This window comes from Heteronotia binoei, chromosome 1, assembly GCF_032191835.1.
Source record: "Heteronotia binoei isolate CCM8104 ecotype False Entrance Well chromosome 1, APGP_CSIRO_Hbin_v1, whole genome shotgun sequence".
In the NCBI taxonomy this organism is placed as follows: domain Eukaryota; kingdom Metazoa; phylum Chordata; class Lepidosauria; order Squamata; family Gekkonidae; genus Heteronotia; species Heteronotia binoei.
Genome location: NC_083223.1, coordinates 250,865,464 through 250,885,459, shown reverse-complemented (window position 1 = coordinate 250,885,459; position 19,996 = coordinate 250,865,464). Strand labels below are relative to the sequence as shown.

The 19,996-nt window shown below is 51.5% G+C and overlaps 2 protein-coding genes across 2 annotated transcripts in view; both read right to left on the bottom strand.

Annotated features, from left to right (window-relative positions):
* The window catches only part of SIPA1 (signal-induced proliferation-associated 1), a 47,831-nt gene extending 46,416 nt beyond the window's left edge, over window positions 1–1,415 (bottom strand). Inside the window, exon 1 of the mRNA XM_060252412.1 lies at window positions 1,322–1,415. The gene's annotated coding sequence lies outside the window, so the exon portion shown is untranslated. The remainder of the gene's footprint in view (window positions 1–1,321) is intronic.
* Window positions 1,416–2,388: 973 nt separating this feature from the next.
* PCNX3 (pecanex 3) overlaps window positions 2,389–19,996 on the bottom strand; it is a 46,543-nt gene continuing 28,935 nt past the window's right edge. Inside the window, exons 20-35 of the mRNA XM_060252375.1 lie at window positions 19,815–19,965; window positions 17,716–17,863; window positions 16,840–17,017; window positions 14,022–14,130; window positions 12,356–12,485; window positions 12,140–12,198; window positions 11,685–11,900; window positions 11,150–11,403; window positions 8,491–8,721; window positions 7,886–7,989; window positions 7,654–7,801; window positions 7,245–7,475; window positions 5,961–6,235; window positions 5,539–5,750; window positions 4,244–4,668; window positions 2,389–3,024 (exon numbers count right to left, since the gene is read on the bottom strand). Of these exons, the coding sequence (XP_060108358.1) occupies window positions 2,836–3,024; window positions 4,244–4,668; window positions 5,539–5,750; window positions 5,961–6,235; window positions 7,245–7,475; window positions 7,654–7,801; window positions 7,886–7,989; window positions 8,491–8,721; window positions 11,150–11,403; window positions 11,685–11,900; window positions 12,140–12,198; window positions 12,356–12,485; window positions 14,022–14,130; window positions 16,840–17,017; window positions 17,716–17,863; window positions 19,815–19,965 (3,060 nt within the window). The 3' untranslated portion in view covers window positions 2,389–2,835. The remainder of the gene's footprint in view (window positions 3,025–4,243; window positions 4,669–5,538; window positions 5,751–5,960; window positions 6,236–7,244; window positions 7,476–7,653; window positions 7,802–7,885; window positions 7,990–8,490; window positions 8,722–11,149; window positions 11,404–11,684; window positions 11,901–12,139; window positions 12,199–12,355; window positions 12,486–14,021; window positions 14,131–16,839; window positions 17,018–17,715; window positions 17,864–19,814; window positions 19,966–19,996) is intronic.

The window sequence follows — 19,996 nt, the reverse complement described above, 5'->3', positions numbered from 1 at the left end:
ACAGCAAACCAATCACTGTTAAAACAGGCAATATCCACAGGAAGGTCTCCTGGGGCAGCCTGTTTGGAGGGAGATCTTCCTGGGCCTTGTTTGTGAACAAAAGGATTCTTCAAAGCAGTAAAAGGTTTTTCAATGGAGCACTGGCAGGCTGAAAAATAATCATCTCCTGCTTCTCAGCTCTGCTTATGCTAAGATTCTGATGAGTCTCCAGAAAGAAAAGGAGAGCCATGAATGAAAAACCACTCTGGATAACTCTCTCTGTGTCCTTGATAGTCCTTGGTCCCCTGCCTGGCAATGCCAAATGGACATCCCCAAAGCCTATATAGAGGAAGAATTATTACAGACTGAGGGGTATGAAGGAATGACTGATCTCCATTATCTGATCCTGTGAAGATCAACGCAGCAGCCAGTAGGAAAGGATAGTGCCTTGTATTGCTTGCTGAACTTAATTAGTAGCCCTGGCTTCAAGGTAAGTCTCCATCCCTAAAGGCAACAATATCTCGCCCCCTTTCGCAGATCAGCTTTGAGTTTCCATCTTAAACGGGATTTGTGGACCTACATCAGTCTGATTATTTAGGCCAACCCTTAATGTATGCAAAAAAGGGGGGGGGGGCACAAGCCTAAACCTGCCTGAAAAGCACAGCCTCTGCTCTAAAAGCTAGATGCTTGCAGACAAACAATTCTGGATCGCAAAAGGAAGAGCCTTCTGTACATGCTCAAGAAAGTTCAGTCACTGATTTCTTGTAAGCGTTACAAGAAGGATGCATAGATCTGGAGCCCAGCCTGGCCTGCAGTGGGGCTCAGGCACAGATTTCAGGGTCTTCTGGCACACAATAGCCATGGTGGGCAGCCCTGGGCACCTTCTCGTGTGCGCGCCCGCCGCCCTTGTGCTGCTGAGCTCAGCCTTCGCAGCAGGTTTTCTGCGGTGCGCGCGCTGCAATGCACCGTCTTGCCGGTCGTTTTTTTTTTAGGGGGGGGGGTATTGCTGTCACGTTGCAACGTGCATCGTAATGTGTCAAGATGCGCGCCTGTGTGCCCCGCCGGGCCCTGCCTCGCGTGCCGTTGCGCGCTGGGGTCGACGGCTGTCCTTAAACCGCTTTTCAAATCAATGCAAGCCCAACATCCTCTCTCTCCTCCCCCCACCCCTCCCCGGCAATCTGGAAAGGCGGCGTCTCTACCCGCTTTCTCACCGCTGCACCCCTCCCAGCCCTAGATCGTCCCCCCCTCCCCAAACCCCCGCCCAAGAGCCCCTATCCACGTGCCTGAGAGCCTGACGCGCGGCCAGGGCGCGCAGAAAGAAGTCCGCCGGCTCCTTGCCTACCTCTCCACGCCCGCCGCCGCTCCAGCCCGCGCGACCGGACGCCGCCACGGCCGCCGCTAGCCCCGCGTGTCCCCTCCCGGGCGGGCGCCCGCCCTAGCTCCGCCCTCGCCTTCCTTCTCTCAATCGGGGGCGGAGAGACCCAGATTGAGGTGGGGGCAGGGAGCGCTTCGCAGCGTCACTCGGCGGGGGAGACGGCTGCCCTCGGAGGGCGCAGGAAAGGGAGAGAAGCGGGGCGACAGCTGCCCCGCTCCCTGGAATGGCGTTGCCCGCCCCAGCCAGCGGAAGCATGGCTCTCTGAAGATGGAAGGAGGGCTGCCAGTAACTCTACCCCCACCCCCCCCATCTATTTTGGCAATAATTTTAGGGTGCAGGGAAAAATGCCCTCCTATGGCATGTGAACACTGCATTCTTCTCTCCCCCTCCCACACACAGCTGGGCCCATAAGGAAACTTTTCCTGGATCCTTAGGCGCTACAGTGCACCTCTCCCCTAAAGACTGCCCTAGGCCAGCTTGATAAATGTGCAGACCCCTCTCACCATCGGAGTAGCAGTGAGTTGTGTGGGTGTGGGGCCATCTTCTGCAACAAAATCAGTACTAACGGAGGCTATGGGAAACCAGGCTCAGGTTCCTGTTTCATGCCCAGAGAATCTAGTCAAGGGGCTCAGACCTGCAGTAGGTCCTCTGCTTTTTTGCCTTTGAGCCCAGCAAAATGGCATATCTCCATCCCAAATGCTGCAGCTGCAGGATACTCCATACTTGAGAGATCTTCGTATAGCTATATGCCAGTGATCAAAACTGGTTCAACCAGACTCCCCTCCCCTCCCCTCCCAGTCTCTTCCTAAGCATCCAGTGGAAAGAAAGCTTGAGGCCTACACCCCTCCCCCAACTTTCGAGGATTATATTGAGGTAGGAACACCACTCTGCCATAAGCACCAGCTCTGGGGGTGGGGGAGTCAAAAGCTTTGTTCCTATAGAAAGGGGGGAGACACCTCCAGCTTCCCCCCCCCCTTACAAACACACAAATTCTGCACAAGCATCCTTTAGTCCTCAAAACATTGTGCAAAGCATTTTTCCCCCCTGCATTTTTAATTTTTATACCAACCAAAAATCCAGGGGCAGGGAGAAACAAAACAAAAAAAAAAAATATAATCATCCCCAAGGAACAACAACGCGCAGAAAAGAAATCTTCCTTGAGTCTCACCAAGAGCAATTTGGTGTCCAAGGTGGGTCCTGTGTGGGGCAGGAACAGGGGGCAGTGCATGAGGCCCTCCCCTCTTCAATGTCCCAAAAGACTGAGCCCACCCCCCTGCAGGCAAAGGGGGAGGGAGGGGGAATGGGGGCACAGAAGGCTGCAGCGATTAAGAAGGAAGAGCCCCCACTCCCCTTATTGCTGTCCATGGTCCTGAAGGAATGAGGAAACAAAGGATTTTTGGAAAGAGGGTAGGGGGAAAAGGAAGAAAGTCAAACGGGACCAGCCCGTGTTTCTGTAGGGCATCGAGGGCCCACCCTCCCCCTTAGTACTGATGTTCCAGAAGCGGTTGTGCAGCTGCCGGGCTATCTTCCTCTTCTCGCTGCCGCCCCCACTCTGCTATAGTAGGGGCAGACTCTGTCCGAGGGCAGCTCCCACAGGGTGTCGCCAACAGTTCTGGAGGTAATGGGGTGGAGTCGCCGCTGCCTTCAGGGATTGGTCCTGGGGTAGGGGGCTGCAGAAGGTAGGGAAAAGCCGCCATGTTAGTCTCTTGGATTCAAAGATGAGACGTGTTTCCGAGAAATGCGTTCCCTTTCTAAACGTCTGGATAAAAATCCTTAAAGCTGGGAGACAGGAATGTAGGAGTTCACTTCTGGAGTTGTTAAATTAAGCCTCTCTTTTCAAGGGGTTGTACTGTATTTCATATAAAAATCATGCTATTTGAATTCCTAGGGTGGTATAAGTCCTGCATATCCCCCCGCCCCCCCGTCCTCAGAAATATCTTAACAGAAGAGAAACAGGCTTTGCCGGAGAGACTTAAGAAGGAACTGGGAGGAAGACAGCAGAAAGGTGGAAAGGATCAAATCAAGGATGAAGTGGGAAAGGTTGGGCTGGGGAGGGGGGAGAGAAGGGTTGCCTTGCAGCAGAAGGGATTTGTCCAGATTTGCTTCCTTTTAAAGACATTAACCCGACCCAGCCAGCCAATCCTGCTCCTGCCCTTCAGACACCCCTGTCGGCTGTCACGGAGGGGGGGGAGGGAATCTACATAATAGCTTCCCACACTAATCGGATTGTGGCTCTAAGGACATCACTACACTGGATCTGGCCACCTGGCAAGGGTAGGTCTGAACAGGCTTGCACAGAGAAGCTGCAGAGTTGTTCGTGCACACGTGTGCATGCATCATCCAGTGCTTGAAGTGTGCTGGGGCCTCACTCAGGGACATGAGCTTAAATAAGGAAGAGGGTGTCCTTGAGAGTGTGCAGAGAGCCTGTGACCAGCTCTCTCTTCCATTCATTTGAACTACAGCTCCTCATGTTAGAGAAACCCAGAAGAACAGGAACAGTCTACACCTGCTGTTCTTCCATCTGCACTCTTGCATTGGGGTAGGAACCTGACGTAGGAGGGACAGGGAATGTTGGTCTGGGTTACAAAATTCCAGAAGATTTGGAGATACAGCCTGGGGAGGGGTGGGAACTTAGCAAGGTGTAATGCCACAGAGTCCACCATCCAAAGTAGCCAGTTCCTCCAGGGGAGCTAATCTGCGTTGTCTGGAGATCAGCTGTAATTCTGGAGGCCTGCAGCCTTACTGAGGACTGCTGAACTAAAAGTTGGCCAAGAGGTTTTCCAGGCCAGATTAACAGAGGACTATTTAAAGTGGAAAGCAAGTTATCATTTGAATGTGGAAGGGAAAAAAGCAAGCTGGGGGGGGGGGGTAGAAGGAAAGAATACACACCTGAGGTTTAGGACTGCTGCCGGCGCCCACCGTTCCCACTGCAACTGCAACAGCAGAAGGCGATAAGGAAGAACTCTCCTTAGCACATGCTGGGGGCGTTCCGGGTGGTACGTCGACCTCGCCTCCTGCCAGCCCATTCAGTCCCTTGCGGCTGGGTAGGCTCCATTTGCCACAGAGGCCCTCGTAGGCAAAGGCAGAAGGGGCTCCAAGTCCTGGGCGGAGAGGCAGAGGGGCACGTCCAGTCCCCTCAGCTACAGAAGCCAAGGAGCCGGCGCAAGAAAGCTGACTTCCCAAGAAGTGCGGGCCAGGGGGCCAAGACGCAGCTGGGGTAGGCAGGGGCCGTCCTTCACCCTGGCTCAACGAGGGGGCTGGCTGGGGCTGGACCAGCCAGCTTTGGCTCTGAGGAGGAAGGTTGGACTCGAGTCCTAAGACAGGGAGGAGGAGAGGGTGGGGAGAAAGCGCACAGATGTCAGGCTGTCTGAAATCACAAGCCCCCAGTGTGCTTCAGAATGCACAGAGTTGCTCCCCCTCAGTACTATTTAACTGTCACCGACACAAAGGGAGACATAGCCAGGAGGTTCCCCAGAAGTCTTGAGCCCTGGCCTGTTTCAGTTTGGGAGGAGCGTGAGGAAGACACCTGCTTTCCAACATTTTTGCATGACTGGCAAATCCTATCGCAGCCTCCATAAAACAAGGACAACTAGACGGCAAACCGGCACACACAGCACCCGCTTGCCCTGCCCCTTGCTGGTGGTCTGGGAAAGGAAGCCAACTAGCCTATCCACATCCAAGGTGGTGACAGACTTCACAGTATGGAGCATCTGCACATTGGAGATGAAAGCGGTAAACACTGAGCCATCCCTCCATGCAAGGGCCCAAGCTGGAGCAGCTCTGAGGTCACAACTATTCCAACCACAAGATGGCAACAGAACACGCATGGGTGCTGCACAATCTGCAAGAGCTGTGATAAAAATCAGGTGGGCTGGAACGGGGCAAGCAAACACTAGGCGGGGGGGGGGGGCAGAGGAAGGGAGTCAGAAGGCCCAAAGGGCAAAAATATCCGAGCTCACCTATCAAAAGATCACTGAAATATTCTGTGAAAAAAGTCAAGATTTTTTCCTTTGGAAAACTTTTTTCTGAAACTGATCACAAAGTGATCTTGATAAAACTTTCACCCTATTCTTCTAGCCCCCCCACAACATTCCTCACTTAAACCTTCCAATTGGACGGGGGGGGGGGGGAGAGTCTCCTCTCCTCCAAGTCACATGGTACTAAACTGCAGGTGACCACCTTACCTGATTGAGGCTGGGCGGTGGTGACAGCTGGTTCAGGGGTGTGTGCAGCCATCGGTCCGGCACTGTGGGCAGTGCTCCCGTGGACCTGAGACCCGTGGACCTGAGACCCATGGACCGTGGGGTTATTGCTGAGGGAGGAAGAACCACCACCGCAATCTGAATCCTCAATGTTCCCTCCGCTGTTGCAGCCGGCCCCGCAGCCCTTCTGCAACCTGCACAACAGAGAGGGAAATTGGGAGAGAGAGAAAAGTGTTAAAAAAACCCCCCTAACCTGCTATGCCTTTCTCCCCAACTCCCTTGGCTCCTGCTGGGTGTCAGGAATCCCTTCTCTAACCTCCACACCCAGCACCCCAAGGACAAATGGAGAGTTGAAAAAATCTCCCTTTCCTTCACCCCCCCACCATGATCCGTGAGATCCTCACCTCTCCCAGCTCCGTATGAACCAAGCAGAGATATTGTGCAAGCTGATGGGGCCTCCCCACAGAGAACGCAGCTGCGGGTGGCTGCCAGCGTAGGAAGTGGTGAGGGGGGAGACGTAGATGGGGTAGCCGATGGGCTGGTCACAGGAGGAATTGATCATGTTGCGCAGGGCCTGCTTGGCGTTCTGGATGCTGCCGCGCTCCGGGTTTCGGTTCCGGAGGAAGACAAGCTCCTGCTGCTGCCCAGCCCACAGGCCCCGCACACACTCCCGGTTCACCTGAGGCAGGCGAGAGAAGCAGCGTCATGCTACAAAGCCCAGATTCAAAGAAGGACAGATGGCACGCTCCGCCCTCAGTTTTCCTTGCAGTTTTGGAGGGTCCTCCCCTACACACAATTTTCTGGTGAAGTGGGAAAATCATCTCTATGGCTACACTTGAGTCATTCCTCCCCCACCCCGCCCCAGGAATGCAGAAACATCCCTCTACTTTACCACTGAGCCCCATTCCCATTGCCTGAATGGTTTGGCACAAGCCACCACAACTTTAGCAGCAGAGGAAACACAATGTGGGAAGGTTTTGTGGGGGAAAGCAAACGGTTAATTACCAACCAAACAGTGCAAGATGGCTGTGCTCTAGGGACAGGCGAGTAGCATCCTGTTTGCTTAGTCTTGGCCGTTAACAGCTACAGCACTAGGACCGCCCTGCCACTTGGATTGCTGAGGTTCAGGGGGGAAGGTCAGCAGGAAGCCACTACGAGTCTGAATGATGCAGCCTAGCAGAAGCTTTACCTCTCCCCTGTTCTCCAGGCTCTATGGGGAATACACATGCCTTTCGTTGTCTAGGAAACTGCAACCTTTTAAGGACTTGGGCCAAGTTACATTCATCATTCCCTTCTGCCCCAACCCCTTTCCCCCCTTGCTCTCAGCATTCCATGCCACTCTTAGTGGGACTTTTCCATCAGTTACTACTTGATCATTTTAACTGGATATGCCGGGGTTTGAACCTGGGACTTTCCCCGTGCAATGCAGGTGTTCTGCCCTTGAGCCTCTCTACCCTTCCCCTTCAATAACAGTTCCAAAACGTGTTGTCAACTCTGTTCTAATACCCTTAAATACACTGTCCACCCCCTGCCCTGGGCTGCCAGAGTTGGACTTTCTGCCTCTTTCCCGTCCCCTCCAGCAGGGCTCAGGTTTTCCCCACCCAATTTATACCAGTGGCTAACCCAAACCATTCAGAAATGAAATTTCAGCATCTTCTGAGAAAGGTGGGGTGGGGGTGTTGGCCCACCTTGATGACCCGAAATCCGAGGTAGCGCTTGTTAAGCATGATAATCTTGTACTCGTCGCTGGCGTCATCCATCACGTGGCGCAGAGCCAGCAAGGCAGGAGTGTTGGTGAGGATGGCACTGCGCCATGCTGGGTCCCCCTCGTGCGAGATCACCATCTTCTCCTCGTTGGACGTTATGGCATCGTATAGCACAGCTGGGTCATCGTATTCATCCGGGGAGGTAAAATGGTCCTTGGGAAGGGAGGGGAGGGGGTGACATCGTGTTGGGTGGGAGAGCCACCCATCCCAGGACAGCATGGGGGAATTTCTACCTTTTCAAATGAGTGCCTAGGAACCCCGCCCCCTCCCCTTTCAACCTCTCCAAGCCTTACCTAAAGCAGGGAGGTGGGGAAGGGAGGGCAGAGCACACCTGGTGTAGTTTGAGGGACATGCGCACCCCGGGCGCCACCACATGATGCAGCAGATCCATGTCGGCGAAGACCCACTCATCGCGGGGTGACGTGATTCGAAAATCTCCCTTGAAGAGCGCATGCAAGCCATACAGGAAGGGCTCCAGGCTGCAGACAGAGGGAGGACGCCTATGAGAAGGTGTCGGGAAGGCAGAGCTGAGCATCTGGAGGAGGGGATGGGGCAGATCTCACCTGGCTGACATGCTGTGAGAGGCAGTGCCCAGGGCCCGGCGACCCAGGATGCAAAGCCCAAAGCACAAGGTCACCAGAGGGGAGTTCCAATCCCGTTCCACTGCCTGTAGAGAGCAAAAAAAGCCAGACAAGTAGCAGAGGTATGAAGAGAGGTAAATGAAAGGGGAAAAAACTGAACCTGGCCTTAAGGCATCATTTAATCCAGCCCCTCTGTCTTGTCTTCAAGTCTAGGGTGGACAGATTTGAGTTCCATTGCTCTTCAGAGACCAACTAAATCTTCGGGGTACAAGCTTCTGAGAGTTAATGCTCCCTTTGTCTCTCTCTCTCTCTCATTGGACTCGCTAAGGTGCTACTGGACTTCAATGGAGACATTTTACTGCAGACCAACATGGCTCCCTTTTGAAAACTATCTTCAAGTCTACGCTAAATGATGCCTGGAGATCGGCCTGTAGAGGACTTCCAGGCCTCCTTCCTGCTTTGGCAAACCCTTCGCTTCTCTTCCAATCTTTCCTACCTGTCCATGTCCAGAGGAGCCCCCGTTGCCCCTCTTCTTTCTAAGGTCTTTTTAAAACAACTGGCCATAGCCCCCGCATGAACTTGCCCACCTTCTCCCTACGGCCGGCACAGTACTGGATCCAGTCGAGGTAGATGTTGCAAAAGGAAGCCAGGGTGATCCCTGCCATGCGGTGGTCATAGTCCTCATCGATGTTGAGGTTGAACGTGGGGTCGCTGTCTGCGTAGTTGAGGGAGGTGCAGGGCCGCAGGGCTTCCTGGATCCCCTCGTTGGCCAGCCAGTCCTCCAGCTTCGGGGAACAAGTCACGTAGTAGATGATGCTCTGCCAAGGAGGAAGTGGTTGATGGGCGAAAGAGAAAGACAGAACAGGATGTTAGCCCTGTGTGTGCCATAACATGGCTGTTTTACAGGCCCCTGCTCAGCTCCTGTGAAGAGTTTCTCAGAACACCTGCACTTTTCAAGATGAAACATTTAGCAATAGAATGTTGACCAACTGCCTGGGTTCTGGAAAAAAGGGGAAAGTCAGTTTTTGTGCTCTGATGGCTGGGGAGGAGCCAGGACTCGGTGGAAGAGCAGCTGCTTGGCATGCAGGAGTCAGGTTTAAGCTCTAGAAATTGTTCCCCAAAAGGGGTTCAGGGGATTAGGTGATGGGAAAGGCTTCTGCTCGAGACCCTGGAAAGCTGCTTCCCATCACAGCAGACAGTAGTGGCCTTGATTGACCAGAAGTCTGACTCAGAATAAAGAAGCCTCATGTGCCTGTGTGTGACTATGCAAGAGGAACAGAAGTATCTGGGTCAGTTGGCAGTAAATTCATTAAGGTGTAGGGGGTGTAAAAAGCTGGCCCAAGCTGTATGTGCACAGCCCACACAATGTGGCTGAAGAGAATGAGATGGAGGAAAGGGGCTAAGAAATGGGAACCTGGGGGAAGACCAGACACAAGACTCAAGAAGCCTGAAGTACAGAAAGGCAGGGGAGATGGGGAGGGAACAAAAGGCAGCTATATCCCTCCTCCATCTCTGCCACCATGGCAATGAAAATGGGAGCTTCTAGTTCCCTGGTTCTAGTTCTAGGCCCTGGATAACCAAGTTAAATGTAACCCACAAGCCCTGTACCCTTGGTAACTCCCACCTCCATTTCTGCAGGCCCAGTGGAGTTGTAGGGGTGTTTTTTGGATCCCCCCGGCTAAGAAAGGACACCCAGATTTTTCTGTTGAAATACCTTCATCCCCTGACTGTCACCTTCCGATGGAGACAAAGTCAAATCAGCCAAAAGAGGGTTTTTACAAATCTCTGATAGGACACTGATGATAGGCCTGAGCACACATACTGCATGCCAAAAGCCCCATGTTCAATTCTGGGCACCTCCAGTTAAAAAGATCTCACACAGAAGATGTTGGGAAAGAACCTACTCTGCCTGGGATCCTGGAGACCTGGGCCAAGTCAGGAAGACACTACTGAGCAGGATGGACCAGCGTATAAGGCACTTTGCTATGAAGCCTACTAGGCGGAGGATGTGGCTCAGTGGGAGAACATCCACTTGGCAAGGAGGTTCCAAGTCCCCAGAGGAGCAGGCAGGAGGTGATGTGAAGAACCTCTACCTGAGACCTTGAAGAGCTGCTGCCAGTTGGAGTGGACAACAGAGACCATGATGGATGGATGGTCTGATTCAGTGTGGCAGCCTCAAATGCTCATATATGTCAATTCAGCTCCAAAGAGATCATGGCCAAGGGACACCAGAAAATATCACAATGGCTGTGAAGCCTCTACTGCTGATGGCCTCCAGCTCCCCAAGTGGCAAAAGATGGAGTTGGTTATGGCATCTCTGGGCAGCAGGACCATGTGGGTGGCTAAGCCAAAAGAGTCCAGGATAGCCTCTACTTTCCCCCTTTTTTCTTTTTTTAAGGGTCTGATTCAGTATAGGGAAGCTTCACATGTGTTCAAATGGGTCGACAATCCAGCAAACTCTGGAGAAAGCAAGGTGGGGACACAAAAGGCGAAGAGTACAAGGCGGTGGCAGGAGCCCCGTGGCGCAGAGTGGTAAAGCTGCATTACTGCAGTCCGAGCTCTCTGCTCATGACCTGAGTTCGATCCCGGCAAAAGCAGGTTCAGGTAGCCAGCTCAAGGTTGACTCGGCCTTCCATCCTTCCGAGGTTGGTAAAATGAGTACCCAGCTTGCTGGGGGGAAAGTGTAGATGACTGAGGAAGGCAATGGCAAACCACCCTGTAAAAAAGTCTGTTGTGAAAACGTCGTGATGCGACATCACCCCAGAGCTAGAAATGACTGGTGCTTGCACAGGGGACTACCTTTTCACAAGAAAGTGAGGTGTGTGTACAAGGAGGGCTCTTGAACTTCACATCCTGAGCTAAGCAGCTGCTGGCTGAATGTCTCCTGCAACGGATGCATGCAGAATAGAGGTCAAGAATGAACTTTCGCTTTTAATCACCAAAACCTTAAAGAGAGAGCATTCTACCAGCAGCTTCTTCAGCTCAGTCAACAAAAACATCATTTCATTGCCTTGCTAACCTTTTACAGAATGCAGCGGATACATCCTTTCACTGCAGGGACAAAAGCTCCAGACCGGGGTTGGGGAGCACAGACTCAAATCCCTCCTTGCTTTGGGCTGGTTGTTCCCACCCTAGCCCAGCTCCCAGAGTTGTGGTGAGGAGAATGTGGCAGAATGCACAGTCTGCCCTGAGTGCCTTGGAAGGGAGGGGACATAAGATAAACAAAACTCCCCTTCCCCTTCTCACCTTGACGTAGTAAGTGATGAGGATCTTCCGCAGATCAAAGACCTGGAGCATAGAGGCGGCGTTGTTGTCGCTGATGCTGTAGCCTTCAAGGACGTACTTGGTGGCCGCCACTTCCCAGGCCAGCCAGCGCTGCCCAAAGGCCGCATTGAAGCTCAGCATGCGGGGCAGGTGGCCTGGCTCACAGCAGCAGCAGCCCTCGTCCTCTTCCACCCCCTCTGTGATAGCCTCCACCTCTCTCTGCTGGCAGTAGGTACCTGGACAAGGGCAACATTCCCACAAGTTTGCTACAGGGTGGACACACATATACACGCACACACCCCTCCCTGCCAGGCAACTGGCACTGCAAAATGTGCATCATGCAACTAGAGAGATTTAGAGGTCACTGCGAATCCTTGTAACAACCAACCAGAAACCACAAAGGAGTTTCAGCCACACAGCCCGCCCCCCCCCCCCGCCCTCGGGTATCTTGGGTTTCCCTCCCCCAGGCTCTCGACTTCCCTCTCACTCCCTTGCCCCAGTGCCTCTCAGTCCTCACCACGGAACTCCAGGCCTCGTAGCTGGAAGGTGACCAGCCCGTTGCCGATCTCAATGAGGTGGACCAGGGCGTTCAGGTAGTCTGAGGCCAGGATGAAACAGTCCCCCGTGGCGTAGTTGCCCCACCGCCCCAGCAGAAGGTCCCCACAGAGCGCGTGCTGCAGAGAGCGGGTCAGGTGCTCATAGAAGATGGAGTTCAGGTTGTTGTCGTCAGCACCTGCAGAGGCAGAGGAGCGCACATGCTCATTTTCAAAAGCACTGGCATCTTACTTCTGAGTATAAATTCTATGTTTTTAGAGGCTGTGGGATGCAGTGCACCAGCTATCTGTCTGCGGCACTCTTTGTTCAAAGAGGGAGAGGTGTGGAGGATGCTTTCTTCCCACTGGGAGCTGGACTACAGGGTCTGTCATCTCCCCCTCCCAACTGTGGGCACCCACAGTATCATCCGAAACTCACCTGGGTTACGGTCCAGCTGCGTGGCCAGTCTGGTGTTGGAATGATCGACTCTCTTGGTGCTGAGAAGCAGGAAAGACGAGGCTTAAGGCCCTACGCAAGTTCAAGTGCAGAAAGCCCAACCCAGGGAAGAAGAGGTTCGGCGCTCTGGCGAGGGATGCTGACACAGAGTCCCCGCTCCATCCTGAGAGGAAGCTACAGGCTTGCTCTCTTACTCACTTGTAGTCACGCTCCCAGAACTTGACAGGGCGGGCATAGGACATGATGAAGACCGCACTGCCCAGCAGCGGGTTGAGGGGAGTGGAGAAGAGGGCGGAAAGGACAGCCTGGACAAACAGCATGGCTGAGTCTGGTCAGAAGCTGGTCAAGGAAAACACCCGGGTGGAGGACCAGGAGCGCTCCACCAATTCAAGTTCTGCATGGGACTATCGCCACCCACACACACACACCCCGCCCCGGGCAGCTCCTTGCAAGGACTGAAGCCCCGCCTCCCCAGGTATCTCAAGCCCTCTCTGCCACTTGACAACAACTGAACCAGGAGGGCTCTTGAGCACAGCAAACATGCAGCTTGACAAAATCTACTCTGTGCTTAAAATATAAAATTTTACTGAACTCAACTATCCTAAGAACAACCACCCGCGTGACATTTCACAAACAGAATGAGTAGGCATGCACCTTCTGCCTAGTCTGTGGGAGCAGCCCTGCCATGTGCAGCCCTCCCTAGACTTATTTTGTTTAATGCATTTGCAACCCCCCCCTTCCTCCCCACTGGGGACTCAAAGTGACTTACATCCTTCCCTTTGTCCTTCGCTATGTCCTCATAACAGCCCTGTGGAGTAGGTCAGACTGAGAGTATGACTGGCCCAAGCTCACCCAAGGAGCTTCCATGGCAAAAGTGGCCATTTGAACCTGGGTCTCCCATTTATTAGTCCAACACGCTTCACTGCTATGCCACACTGGCTCTCCATTGTAAGTCTTACCAGAAAGGCGCCGTAAGGCTTCACAAGGCATTGATCACACATGCCCAAGACCCTCTTTTGCGGCCACTGGGCCTAGAAACTTGCTGCTTTTAAATGGAACTTGAAACACAGAGGAAGAGAATACTATGTTTCATGATCTTTTTAAGCTTGACCAGAAGAGCCAATTCCAGCAATGGCTATTTGTCCAACAGTTTGCCCTGGAGGTATCCTTTTGCCATCACGTTGCAGTCAACTTATAGCAACCCTGTAAGGTTTTCAAGGGAAGGCGCAAACAGAATTGGTTTGCTATTGTCTTTCTCTGCATCGCGATCATGGATTTCCTTGGTAGTATCCCATCCAAGAACTAACCAGGGCTGACCTTGCTTAGCTTTCAAAATATGAAGAGACTGTTCAGCAGCAGCTAACCCACTCTCATTACTCCGGCCAGCAGCCACCAAGAGATGAGTCTTACACAGATATAAGTCTATCAGTAGCAAATAGACATGGGGCCTAAAGGGAACCACCACATTCAGAGGCAGTCAGCCTCTGAATCTCAGTGCCAGGAGGCAACATCAGGGGAAGGCCTCAGTCTCTCTATGCCATTGTTGGCCCTCTAAAGGAAGTGGCTGGTCACAGTGAGAGACAGGATGCTAGGCTACATGGTTCACTGGCCTGATCTGGCCGGACTCTTCTTATGTTCTAATCCTCCTTAAAGCCACTTATGTCGTCTCTGCAACTTCCTGAGGCAATACATTCCACAGATTAGTTAGAAATCCACCCAAAGTCTCCTTCCAGTTTCCCTGGGATGACCCTAAGGGGTCCTGCATTAAGAGATTTCCCCTCTATTTGTTCTCTATGTACCATTCACCATCTGGGAAACCTTCACCTCACCCATTCTCTTCATCAGCGTGGCAACAAAAGGATACGAGGCACAGCGAAAGGCTGAGCAAAGGCGTGGAAAGCCGAGCCCCACGTAATCTGCCAGGGAGCAATGTAGGTCAGCACGAACCGGAGCTTGTACAAGAGATCCCACAGCTGGAGGGGAGGGGGGCGGTAGGATATGAGAGGGAGAGAGGTTTACACAGGAAGTCAGCAGGGACCAAAGCAATTTGAGAGGAAGTAGGAGCAAAGCAGTTACTGCCCCAGGAGGAGTTCTGTCCAGAGGTGCTGGAATCACCTGTACGTGGAAGAGAATGCTGCCAGACAGAAGTTTGGAGTTACCTTTCCAGCTTTGAAGGGGATTGGGGAAGCTAGGCATTGGGACTTTAGAGACTGCTTCCAGTAGCACAGGCAGAAAGATTTAAAATTCATTCTTGGGAACTCCTTTAGTGCACCCTGACAGCCTTTGCATGTGGCTGCACGGGCTTCCACTCCGCCCTCCCTCAAAGAGCAACATGCGCACACCCCATCCCAAATGGTGCACCGGGAGCCACTTTGAAGCTCTGTTGTTTCAGAGTGGCTTGGCACACAGTGCAGGAACTGCGCTTCTATTAAGGGAACTCAGAAGCCCTTCTGGACAGAGGGGGCTTCTTTGGCAGTTCTCAGGCCTGTCCATGTTCTGGGTCCCCTCCCTCATCCTTGGCACAAATAAGGCTAAAGCAGGCTAAAAGGGACAGACAAAAGAGGCAGCCACACAAGCCATGCTTGGAGGGAGCACAAAGGTCACCCTTTGTCTGGCTTCTATTTCTATCCTGTTCCTACCATTTCTTCCTGCTGCATTCTCTCTCTCTGCTCCTCATTTATCAACCAGGGCCATCTTTGCTCAACAGGTGAACCTAAGCAGGTTGGTCAGTCTGTGACTGGGAGCTTTTGCCTGGGAACACCCAGCATGAACACTGCTTTGAGCTCCCTTGGAAGAAAGCCAGGATTAGAAAGGTCAAGAATTGGAAAATATTCGTTCATGATGCATCCTGCACCAGGAGGAACTACACAGAGGGACTGAAATACAGCAAAATCCATGATGGCCAATGGAGAACATGTTCTGCGTAGTACTGCCCTTGACGAATTTTGGGGAATTGCAGTTCATGCAGAATGCAGCAGCCAGCCTGTTCTGCAGTGCAGTAAACACTCTACAGCAGGGGTGTCAACCATGTGGCCTGGGGGCTGAATCAGGCCCCTGGAGGGCTCCTATCAGGCCCCCGAGCAACTGTCTGTTGTCTGCTTCCTTCACCCCCTCTCTTGCTTCCTTCTGCATCAAAGCTTGCTTTCCAAGGCTTGCTCAATCGCACAGGAGCTACAGAGCAAAGTCTCTATTTTCTCCATTGGCTGAGGCTCCTCCCTGGGGGAGGGAGAGCTTGCTTTGCCAGGCTCTCTCAATCACACAGCAAAGCTACTAAGCCAAGCCTTTCTTCCTTCTATTGGCGGAGGTTCCTCCCCCTCTTGTTCCCTTGGGAAAGGAAGGAAACCACCAGAGCTTCCTTTGCCCAGTTCCCTTGATTCCATGAGAGAGATACAAAGAAAGCACCTTTAAGAATGTTAATGCTTAAAGCATGTTTTAAGGGTTTTTAAAAATATATATATTTAATTTTGTTTGTCCGTGTCCTTTATAAAGTTTATTTTTGCTACCTATCATTAAATTTTATGACACATATGGCCTGGATCAACAAGGTCTCATTTATGTGACCTGGCCCTCATGAGTTCGACACCCCTGCTTTAAAAAAAGGCAAAGGTAGTCCCCTGTGCAAGCACCAGTCGTTTCAGACTCTGGGGTGACATCACATCACCACGTTTTCACAGCAGACTTTTTATGGGGTGGTTTGCCATTGCCTTCCCCAGGCATCTACACTTTCCCTGCTCTACAGCACTCTTAAAAGACCTTTGTTCAATTTCTATTAGTTTCTGGTTACTGCCTTTAAAACCTAAATGGTTTGGGATGGGTTTAAAATGCTGAGCCTGCTCTCATATAATGCAGCTTGTCATTTAAAAGAAAAAGAACAGGCATCACTGGCCTTTCTTACCACTCCCTGAAATCAGCTTTGGGGGGAAGGAGGTAATCAGAGACAGGCAGTATTCTGTGATAATGCCATAGTTTCCCACAGTGACCTGTTACCCCAACTGGTTACATTTTTTAAAATGCCAGCTGAAAAAGCTCCATAATTTGACCTAGCTTGTGGCAGACACCCCCACCACCTCCCATTCACATATACTGCCAAATTGTTTCACATGTTTTAACTCATTTTACCTACCCTTTTATAGACTTGCATTATTACTGGTATGGTATATTTCAATAATTGTTTTAGCTGCCATGAGGATTTAGCAATGAACCATGTAGTCAAGAAACATCTCAGATAAGGGAATGTATGAATGGTGGAGAGTGCAGAATCCTGGGGTGGAGCTGTGAGCTGAGATGTAGATGCAGGAGGCTGACGCACTGGCCTTTTGGATCAATGACCCAGAAGCAAAAGCCAGACGGGGGAGGGAAATTTCCAGGATTTTGAACAATCCCACTTGCAAAATAAAGGCACATTTTTAAAGGGATAATCAGCCACTTCGGGGGAGGGCGGGATATAAATCGTAAATAAATAAAATAAAAATAAATAAATAGTAGCCAAACACCAGTGGCCTTCGCTGGTAGAAGCAAGCTGTCCAAATCCCCGCAGATCTCATTCTGAGCACCACTGATTTGGTATCTGTGTCAATCAATTTCCAACACAAGCACTGAAATGATTGGGACACCCTGCTCAGTACTACCCCAGGTCCTCAGTCCCACATGTGCCATTGTGAGCCCCATGGACCAGCACACACCTTGCTGAAGAGAACGGACATGATGAAGTAGTCGGTGAGGAAGCCCTCTGAGTAGTGCTTGTAGTCGAACTGGAAGAAGAGGACGGTGAAGCCCAGTGTGACGTATTGCTGGGGAGGGCAGCAAAAAGAGCACCGCAGAAGCTTCATGCCTGCTACAGTGATAAGAAGGGCACGGCAACTGGAATGGAGGAAAGAGGGAGAAAGAAGGCGGCATGCAGGTTTTTGTTTTCTTTTTTAAAAAGGAATCCTGGAAGCTGAATCTGTTACACTGCTGCTCAAGTACATCTGGTACTGCTCAAGTACATCCGGTCTCGGGAAGTCCTGCTCAACCCCTTCCCTCTGGCTTCTGTGGTTCTGCCCGGCCTTGAGCACAGACTTTTTTCAGATGCCCAGCTCCAGACTTGTGCAAAGCAGTCGTAGGAGCATGACATGTACACATTTGGCCATGCAGGGCAGGTGAGAAAGGTGCAGAGCTGAGTACCAGCCTACAGTTCAGCCCACTGAGAAGCCCCACAAGCATCTGACACTTGCGGTTGTAAGAGATGAACCTGAGAGACTCAGAAACCCAAGAGGTGGGGCTAAGCACAGAAGACTACAGGAGCCTGTAGTATCTTGTTTCTTCCCAGAACCAGAAGGACACGATGCCTGTCCTGAAACATTCCTTAATGACTGCAGTTGGTAACAGTTACAGAGTCCAGCTGCTCCTGCTGCAAGGTTTTTAGCAGAGGCGTCGCAGCACCCCCTGTGCAGCCTTAGACACCTTCCCGGCCTGCAGAGCTGACAGTCACTTTTGGAGCGCAACCCAACTACAAACTGCTCCCTCTCCCTCCTGCCAATCCCACAAAGCGGGACGGCACTCTAAAGCGCAGCACCTACTAGATGCAAAACTTGTCCTGCCGTGGGGCGCTGACCAAATGGGCATCGATGGTGAGAGCGTTGAGCACCACAGCTGGGTAGATGAAGTACTTCTCCACGCACTGGAGCCAGGCATACAGCTTCTCAAACCACATCAGCTGAGCGGCACCTGAAAGGGGGGGAGAGGAGTCTGTTGGGGTCTGCTGTGGCATCCCCTCATCTATCAGCTTCCTAAGTTGCCTAACCGGGGGGTGGGGGGTGAACAAGGGCTTGAGCAGTGGCCTGGTGCCTGCAACCCGAGATGCCAGGGGCTGCATTGGGGACATTGCTGCAGGCAAAGCATTTCCTCTGCCACCAAGCCCTCTGATGGCAGCTTCTCTGCCTAATAAGGGGATACAGAACTACCTGCGCAACACACATGTATGAGTGTATCCATTTATAACCTGCCAGGAATATCCAAAGAAGTTAAAAATTGATGCGTGCCATCAAGTCACTTCTGACTTATGGAGACCATATAAATTCATGACCTCTAACATGCCCTATCGTTGACAGCCTAGCTGAGGTCTTGCAAACTGAAGGTCGTGGCTTTCTTGACTGAGTCAATCCATCTCATCTAGGGCCTTCCTTTTTTTCAGGCTGCCTTCAACTTTTCCTAGCGTTATTATCTTTTCCAGTGAGTTTTGTCTTCTCATGATGTGACCTAAGTATGATTAGCCCCAGCATATTTTTTTTATTTCTTTCAAAAAAACAAACAAACCCCAAACCCAATACCAACAACAGAGAAATGAACAAGGGACAAAAACTTAAAATCCCGCAACAAAATGATTTTAAAAGGAAAAGATACACATAAAGACAAGACAAAAATGTAACAGTGGCGGCGAATTTACACATAAGTGTCTATAAACAGTTTCCAAATATCAAAGATTAAAGGGCTGGAACACTTTCCCTATGAAGAAAGGTTGAAACGCTTGGGACTCTTTAGCTTGGAGAAACGTCGACTGTGGGGTGACATGATAGAGGTTTACAAGATAATGCATGGGATGGAGAAAGTAGAGAAAGAGGTACTTTTCTCCCTTTCTCACAATACGAGAACTCGTGGGCACTCAATGAAATTGCTTAGCAGACAGGTTAAAACGGATAAAAGGAAGTACTTCTTCACCCAAAGGGTGATTAACATGTGGAATTCACTGCCACAGGAGATGGTGGCGGCCACAAGCATAGCCACCTTCAAGAGGGGTTTAGATAAAATTATGGAGCAGAGGTCCATCAGTGGCTATTAGCCACAGTGTGTGTGTGTGTGTGTGCGCGCGCGCGTATGTATATATATATAAAAAAAATTGCCACTGTGTGACACAGTGTTGGACTGGATGGGCCATTGGCCTGATCTAACATGGCTTCTCTTATGTTCTTAAAGAAGGAGGAAGAGGAAGAGATTGGATTTATACCCTGCCCTTCACTTGGAGTCTCAGAGCGGTTTACAATCTCCCTCCCCTCCCATGACAGACACCCTGTGAGGTAGGTGGGGCTGAGGGAGCTCTGAGAGAACTTATGACTGACCCAAGGTCACACCAGTGGCTGCATGTGGAAGAGCAGGGAATCAAACCCGGTTATCCCAGATTAGAGTCCACGTTCCTAACCCACTACACCAAACTGGCTCTCAAGTTAAGTCCATAGGCAATTGCTGTCTGTATGCCATGCATTCAAATGTTGATTGAGTTCTAAGGTTCTTGATCCACTGATTTACCAAAATGGAGGATTTATCTCAGTTAAGCCACTTTAGCTTCTAGGAAGAAGTCAAGCTTGATTTGATTGAGAACCCACTGATTTGTCAATGAACACATAAAACGAGAAAAGTGAAAACACTGCAAATGTTGACGCCTAAAAGGAATCAACAACCCAATCCACTCAAAAGCCTTCCAGAATAGATGAGTTCGACACTGGGTGGCCTGCTGGAATGCAAGTTGGAGAACCGAGTCCTACAAGGTTTGTTGACGGAAGAGGAAGGAGACAGACCTGCCAGGGTCCAGACCTGCCTGTACTCTCCTACGTAGACAACATAAAGGCAAACCCCAACACTCATTCCTGAGAGTGTGGAAATGGGTTTGTGCCTCAGTACTTACTGCGCACTTCGAACTGGCTGTACTCCCGTGGCTTCAGCACAGGTTGCGAGAGGCAGAACCAGGGCAGCTGCTTCCGTAGCTGGGGCAAAAGGTAGTGCGTGAGGAAGCCCACCAGGCCTGCTAAGGCGTAGAGCACGTATCCTAGAACAGACTAAATACAGCATGGCTATGGTTACAGAGAA